The sequence below is a fragment of the Psammomys obesus genome, unplaced genomic scaffold (assembly GCF_907164565.1).
Source record: "Psammomys obesus unplaced genomic scaffold, mPsaObe1.curated_primary_1811, whole genome shotgun sequence".
Taxonomy (NCBI): domain Eukaryota; kingdom Metazoa; phylum Chordata; class Mammalia; order Rodentia; family Muridae; genus Psammomys; species Psammomys obesus.
The window spans coordinates 2,920,833-2,928,777 of NW_026596433.1; the positions used below are offsets into that span (position 1 = coordinate 2,920,833).

At 40.7% G+C, this 7,945-nt stretch overlaps 1 protein-coding gene across 1 annotated transcript in view; it reads left to right on the forward strand.

Annotated features, from left to right (window-relative positions):
* The first annotated feature begins 1,046 nt into the window (after nucleotides 1-1,046).
* Palld (palladin, cytoskeletal associated protein) overlaps nucleotides 1,047-7,945 on the forward strand; it is a 373,952-nt gene continuing 367,053 nt past the window's right edge. The window contains exon 1 of the mRNA XM_055597882.1: nucleotides 1,047-1,969. Coding sequence (XP_055453857.1) covers nucleotides 1,047-1,969 — 923 coding nt within the window. The remainder of the gene's footprint in view (nucleotides 1,970-7,945) is intronic.

Here is a 7,945-nt window from a genome sequence, read left to right on the forward strand (position 1 = left end):
TAAGTAAGTGAAAATAGGGCTTGTTCATTTGCCCTTTGCAGATTAGGGTCATGTGAGCAAAGTCAGTCTGCTGATTACCTTTGGTCATCTTGACACAAAGCAGAGTCACCAGGGAAAAGAATTGAGAAATTGACCCCATCAGTTTGGCTCTGGGCATGTCTGCAGCCATTTTCTTGTTTTATGATTGATATGAAAAAGCTTAGCCCTCGGAGGGCGGTGTGACCACTGGGCAGGTGGTCCTGAGCTGTGTAAGAAAGTGAACTGAACACGCCATGGAGGCAAACCACTAAACAGCATTCCTTCGTGATCTCTCCCTTTGGTTCCTGCCTCCCAGCTCTTGTATGAGGCCCTACCTTGGCTTCCTTCCATGCCAAATAAACCTTTTCTTCCCCATGTTGTGTCTGTTCAAAGTGTTTGTTTGGGCGATAGAAACCAAACTATGACAGTCAGAATTACCAAAAGTAGCAAGCACTTATCTGAAAGCATTGCTGCGATGGGAGCACTAAGGAGGTATATGATGAGGGAAGAGCGCAGGAAACAGCCCCATCCTGTACCCTCTGTGCCTGCTGAAAACGCTGTCCCCTTAAATCATTTGACAGTAGTTACTATGTTGCTTTCTGCCCACTTACAGGGTGTGTGTTAACCTGAAATTACAAACTGTGCCAGGCATTGGAACTCATGGCTGTACCTTTCAAACCTGGAAACTCAATAGGAAGATTGTATGTTTGAGGCCATCTTGAGCTACTAACAAGATGCTACCGCAAAAACCTAAAATAAATAATGAATGAGTTGTAAGTCATAAGCACACGGATATTTAGTTTTCCCTACCCATTTATAGAATAAAGAAGATTGCTATATTGGTTCACCTTAATGTTTCTTTTCCAATTTGTTGGTGGTGGTGACATAAAAAAATTTAATAATAATCAAGGGACTGGTTATTAGCGCTGATAAAGATCCTATATTGTCTTTCAGAAAGCAAGGACACAGGTTTCCTGTGCCCCCAGCCTTCCTACTACAAGCAAGGACTGTGTGGAGACTGCTCAGCTATGTCAGAAACTTCCTCCCACGACTCCTTCTATGATTCTTTATCAGACGTGCAGGAAGAGGGCAAAAATGCTGACTTCTTCCCAGGGCTCTCTGCTTTTCTCAGCCAGGAAGAAATACACAAAAGCCTTGACCTGGCCCGCAGAGCTATAGACAACTCTGAAACTGAAGATTTTGACTCAGAAAAGGAGATCTCACAGATTTTCAGCGAGTCTTCCATAAGCCTCTGCGAATCTCCTTCCCACAAGGAGACCAAATCCTGCCAGCAGGCTCCCTCAGAAAGACCTCCGGATAACAGGCCAGCTCCTGTGCAGCCTCTGGTAGGAGAGCAAGCTGAAAGGATCAGTTCCCCAGCTTCAAAGAGGAAAGCTGCGGTACCACCCCTGCTGGCCAGTCCCAGCTACATCCGGAGCCTCCGCAAGGCTGAAAAAAGAGGTGCAAAAATCCCCAATCCAAGTGCAAAGCCCAAAGCTGCCCAGCAAAGCAAGGCTGGCCCCCAGAGCCAACTGTGCGACAAGGCTGCTAGTTTCATCGAGGAACTGACATCCATATTTAGAGAGGCAGCAAAGCCAAGAAACAGAAGCCCAAATGGTGAGTCCTCGTCACCGGACAGTGGGTATCTGTCTCCTAAAAATCAATCATCAACCCTGATGACTGCCTCAGCCAGCCAGAGCCCCACTGGAGACCAGCTAGACCAACAGGAGATGGAAACAGAGGTCATGCTACCTGAGGCCAGCCTTTGCTACCAGGCCCAGCAGGCCCCAGAAGCGGCCTTCACCCACAGCCCTCACCCACAGCCCCAGAAAGCCTGCCACTTGCCGACTGCACCTCGGTTCATTCAGAAGCTGAGGAGCCAAGAAGTCGCCGAAGGAAGCAGAGTTTATTTGGAGTGTAGAGTCACAGGAAACCCAACTCCCAGAGTCAGGTAAGAACTCTTTTATTATGAATGTCAAATGGTTTTGTTGACTTCTGGTGCTACTTCAGGGGAGAAGATGTGAGAACTCGTGAATTGTTAGTTCTCTTGTCTCTGTAGTGGAATTTTCTTAAAACCCTGCCAAACAAAAAGCACACCAAAGAGGCATCACCACAGGTGTCCCAGGTGAGGTGGGACAGGCTTTGTTGTCACCATGGGCCAATCTGTGCATTCAGAGAAAAGGAAGTAGAGTTGAAGAGGCGATGAGTAATATCGGCAGGCTGTTATAGAGGAGTCTAGATTTTACAAAACCTAGGGAGTGTAAACTGTGGAAATGAATTATCCAAAGGAGAAAAGAATTCTTTGATCATGCGTCACAGAAGAAAGTAAAAAATTATCACAAAGCTAGAAGTTATCCTGAGGGGCAGAGATGAATGTCTGTAGAGCACACGTAGATGGGCCCCAAAATAGACATTCAATCAAAGGCCTTGTACCTAGTGTTACTGGTTTATTAATTGTGTCCAATTTCTTAATTGCAAGTAGGGATTAGACCATAAAAATGAGCAATCGTTGACTTATTTAAATGTTTTATCCAAACTATGTATATGTTTGAAAACAAATTCAGATGATTTAATTTAGAAAAATAATGCAGTGGGCTAGGACAGCTGCGTGTCCACACAGACTTGAAATCTTTTGCCTTTCTGTGTGTGTTTATGCACTTCACTGGCATTGGCTCCTTAGTTCATAATCATTGTCCAGAATACAGTGTCAGCGTTATTCACTAGTTAATTTACAGTATCAATTTTCACTGCAGTTTTTGCGATTTTTAAGAAACTGACAGCAGGGGGCAGTAAAAACCTTATAAATGTATTCACCTGGATGCATTGTTCTGTATTTGCGTGTATGTATTTTCCATAGAAATGTAAATGTTTCTTTCAGATTCTATTTGAGATGTTTTCAAACCTACCGATTTTAGGAACAAATAATTGGTGAGAAATGTATTCAAATGCAAAACAGTACCACTGGTTTTGAAACTATATGGTTCAGTTTACCTTTATGTCCAAAATAGTCTCTACCGAATGCGATACAGTGGCAAATATATAACATTTCAAAACTGACCAAAAGTACTCCACTTAGCATCGAATGAGGAGACTGTGATTCCATTTTCAAGTTCACAAAGTCTCTTTGGGGTTGGGGAGTGCCTGGATTTAGACATTTAGTTATTAGCAAAGCATTATTAATTATTTTCTCATGTCATACCCCACTTTAGTGAAATCCATGACATACCATTAGACACTGCAAGTTGATTCCTTCTACAATCATTAAATCTTTGGTAAAAATACTCCATTGCCCATTGTTTAGTTAACAGGCCATTTTGTATCGATTAAAGTTCATTTTTGTTTTCTATTGAGAAGAGTATTGAATGCACAGTGAGGTGGGTGTTTTGTTGTAATTCCTGTTCAAGGGATCTTGGTCATCTTAATTTGGAAGTACACGAAACTCCAAGATCATTAAACTTTATTGACCACATGAGTCATATGATACTCTTAATGGAAAATTGGTATGAAGGCAATTTTGTTTAAGGAAGAAAAATCTTTAATAAAAATGCTCCTACCCTGTCTCAGCCTGCATCAGTCCAGGGACACTGACCTACATGTCAGTGAGACCTAGAGGGCTGGTCTCACTGGCGGGAGGGCTGGCGGGAGGGCTGGCGGGACACCTTCTAAGGATCCAGAAAAAGTTTCTGGATCCTTTCTTGTGAAGAGGAGGGAGTGTCAAGGAATCTGAAGCAATCAATGAGCACAAACCCAACAGATACTTCTTGGTAAACACAGAGGCCCACAGTATTAGGCAGTTGGCAGCTATCGGGGAAAGGGACAGGGTGTGGCCAGGTGGCAGAGCAGTGGAAAGAATGCTCTGTTGGCAGGTTTTGGCAGCAGGTGCCAGGATCCTGAGGTAGGGACTGACCACAGTGAGAAACTTCACTTTTCAACAGTGTAAGCAAGTGAGCAGCACAATCAGAGCTCCATAGGGACAAAAGAAGAGTGCAAGGAAAAGACATTCAGCTCTGATAAAATGAGGCAGAAATTCAGTGACTGCATGTGTGTGTGTGTGTGGTTGTGCCACTATGTGTCTGTGTAAGTTTATGTGCACATGTGTGCCGTGTTCCCAGAAGCCAAAAGAGAGCATTAAACTCGTTGTGAGCCATCTGATGGGATCTGAATTGTGGCCCGCCCGGTCGAGCAGCAAGCACTCCTAACCCCTGAGCCGTTTCTCCAATCTCATACAAGTTGAACTGTTCCATCGTGTGTTCCTCCATGTATGTCCTGTCTTAATAGAGCATAGAGATCAGGCTACCTGACAACACTCACTTTCCTTGGTTTTCTACACTCTCAACTTTTGAGTGAATAAGTAGTTCATGAAACCAGGTTCTGGTACCTGCCAATAATCCTAGTACTGGGAAGACTGGAGCAGATTGATCCTAAGTTTTAGATCAGTCTGACTAGATATCAAAATTTAGTCTCAAAACAAGCAACAAAATGACTTCTGACATTACAAAAAGAAGTCTTCCTCTTCCTCCTCTTCCTCTTCTTCCTCCTCATCTTTTTCCTTCTTTTGAGACAGGGCCCTGCTATGTAGCCCTGGCTGGCCTGGAACTCACTACTATGCAAAATTACGTAGGACCAAGCTAGAAATTCACAGAGATCCGCCTGTTCCTGCTTCTGTAGTGCTGGAATTAAAGGCTTGTGTCACCAAGCCTGGCTCACTTTCTGCTTTAAAAATATTTTTAATGACACTTGTACCTTTTACACCACTTAAATTTAAGAAGCCTTAGACACCAAACATTACAATAATGCACCAAGTAATAGAAATGGTTAATTAATCAGACAGCCTAGAATGTAAGTCAGGTATTTCTCAAAGTAGAAGTGGCAAAAACTACTGTGTAAAAAAATGAGGCAGGGAGGAATTTATCTTCCAAATATTTTCAAAGAAACGGTAGTGTGATAATTTCTGTAATATTTTCTACATAAAGAGAGCCACAGTTCTTCATGATGGTGCCTTCTTTTCTTCGATGCATTAACAATTATCAGTCAGCATGAGCTTTAAAAGAGTGTGCATATTCTCCATGTAATAGCTTTAAAGAAAGCTAAGCCTTCTGGTTTCGGACAGTTTCATGTTCAGATAATTGTAAGGTGAATGCATACATTTATGAAAGGGAAAAATGCTTTCAAACACTCACCTACTGCCGTGATCAGGGACCCAGTAGATGCTTTAACATTTCAGGCGCACTTCCTCCTAACTAATGCCGATTATCTCAGCCTTATTAGTCTTGTAAAGTTTTATTTAATATATATAATTACAATTAATTAAATTCTTTCTTTTTGAAATTAAAACTCAGCACCTCCCATGCCTGCAAGTAGTTTACATGAACAAGACCTTGATCTTCATCAAAAGCCAAAGCAACAAATTATTCACTTAAAATCAGAGAAGCACTGTCTGTGGATGTTTCCGTCCCCTCAAGGACAATCCCAATGAAACCTACCATGGATATTTATCTCAGTAAGGATATCTGCACGGGGTACAGAAATCATGTATGGGCTGTGATGGTTTGGGAGAATATGGCAATAATGCCCCAGCCAGTAGGTTATAACAGTGAAGATACAGATGGCTTAGCCCAGGATTATTCCAAGAATAGTCAACATTGAGATAGCAGCATACCAGCAGATTATCAAAGAACAAAAAACTAAACCTGACAATTACATTTGTTGTTATGATAACCAGTGAGTTTAAGATGTACATACATGAAACCTCTACGTAACATCTCTGTGGATATTTAATCATGTAAAATTATGTAAAAATGTCAAAACTTTCTAGAAGGTCAAGAAAATGTTACTGCAGCCACCATTGGCTCCCTTGTTCTTACTACCCGTCCCCACTTCATCCAACAACCCCCACAGATTCTCCCTTTCAGATCTCCAAAATCTGATTCTTCATCCCATCGCCTCTAGCATGCTCCATTCCAAGCGTCATCCTTTCTCTCAGGTACTTGTATTGCCCTTGGAATAGACTCTCTTGTTCTTCGCAGTCCATATGACACCCATCATAGTTTTTTGTCTGTTTTTTTTGTTTGTTTGTTTTTTGTTTTTTTGTTTTTTTAATGAAACTGTCATCACAGCACTGAATGCAGTGACTTTTTATCTCACACAGAATAAATACACTGTCCTGGCAGGATCTGAGAAGGCCTCTTCTCTTTGATCTATCCCCTACTTCTCACCATTAAAAAGCCTGTTTTAGACACCATGGGACCTTACTGCACTCCCCTCATGGGGGTGTCTGCTTCTTCTGATCCTTGTGCTTTGGGTATTCTTTCTTCATATTTCTCCTTAGGTATCTTTAGGGTATGGCCTTCTATAGCTACCCTATGTTAAAAGAGGTGGGGAGGTCCTGCCAACTCCACACAATTCCACTCTCTGAAAATTCCAGTTTTCTCTATAAAATTTATGACTTACTGTGTTTTACTGGTTTAATTTTACAATAGAATAAAAAAAATTATTGAGTATAAGGACATACTAATTTTTTTTTTCATTTGTGTGTCTCTGGGATCTAAAACAGTATCTGACATATAACAGGTAATCAATAAATACATATTAAATAACTATAGGAGCAAATTCCACTCCAAGGTTTATACCTGGAAGAAAGCTTTGCCCGTGTGTCCTCAATAAAATTGAAAAAAACCTAAAAAGTAAAAAAATAAATTAAATTGCATTATATCCATAATGAATGAACTAGAAGTAGATTTATCAGATCTGAAATTTAAAAACAAAATACCAATCAAGAGCAAGTAACTTAAAAAAGAAGTGCATAGTGGCTCAGTTAGCAGAGTGGTTGGTTACTTGCACAAAGCCTTGAGTTTGATCCCTAAGCACTTCTAATAGAAAAGCAAACAAACAAATAAAAACTGGAATCCAGACACTTAGGCAGTAGAAACAGGAAGCTGATAAGCCCAAAGTTATTTTGGCTGTAAAAGGGGAATTTAGGCCAGCCTGGGCCACGTGAATACATACAACATGCATGAATAAACGTTTTCCTTAAAGTTGCTTTTTAAAACCACTCCATCTTGGGCCTACTGATGTAGTCAGAATACAGACTAGTATACAGAATGTCAAATGCTACATTAAAGATGACAGTAGAAAACAGGGGCTTTCAGTTCTGTTCACTGTACTTTGTATCCTAAGATGTGTGAGTTGCTTTATAATGCATAATATTGAAAACTGCCTTTTATTTTACTTTACTATCTATACTACGTTTGCACGGATACATGATTTAGTTCAGAAAAAGGCATATGCCCAGCATATTCAAGGCCCTGGGTTCAATCCACAGCACCAAAAGAAAATCATGATGAAAATGTCTTGGTTTCTAGCAACATGAATTGGATAGGTTGGGTCTTAGACATTTTCTATTATAAGTTATTTGTTAACCAATTTTCTGAGTCATATTTTAGGAATTTTAAAACCATTTTTGCTTCGATTTTGTCATGTTCCAATAAAATACTATATATTCATGCCAAAGGCCTTTCTACCTAGGTTTTTGGCTACAAACGATACAAGCAAAAGTCATCATTTAGACACTTGCATTTGTGCATGCACACTGCCCTCAGTTCACACACACACACACACACACACACACACACACACACACAACTAGCCAAATTACAACTAAAGTCTAGTAAGACTTATGCATCACCATTCCCCAAGTTCAATTGCCCCAATCCATCCTGTCATTTGGATGGCATACAACAGGGCAGAATCCATAAGAAAACAAAAACCAACCGATATGTTGTCTCCTCCTGTACCCAGCTTAACCGAAGTTTCTTACTCTTTTGACAACTAGATAGATGATGGTGAAGATAGATGGTGATAGGTAGATAAATACATAGATAGATAGATAGATAGATAGATAGATAGATAGATAGATAGATAGATAGAT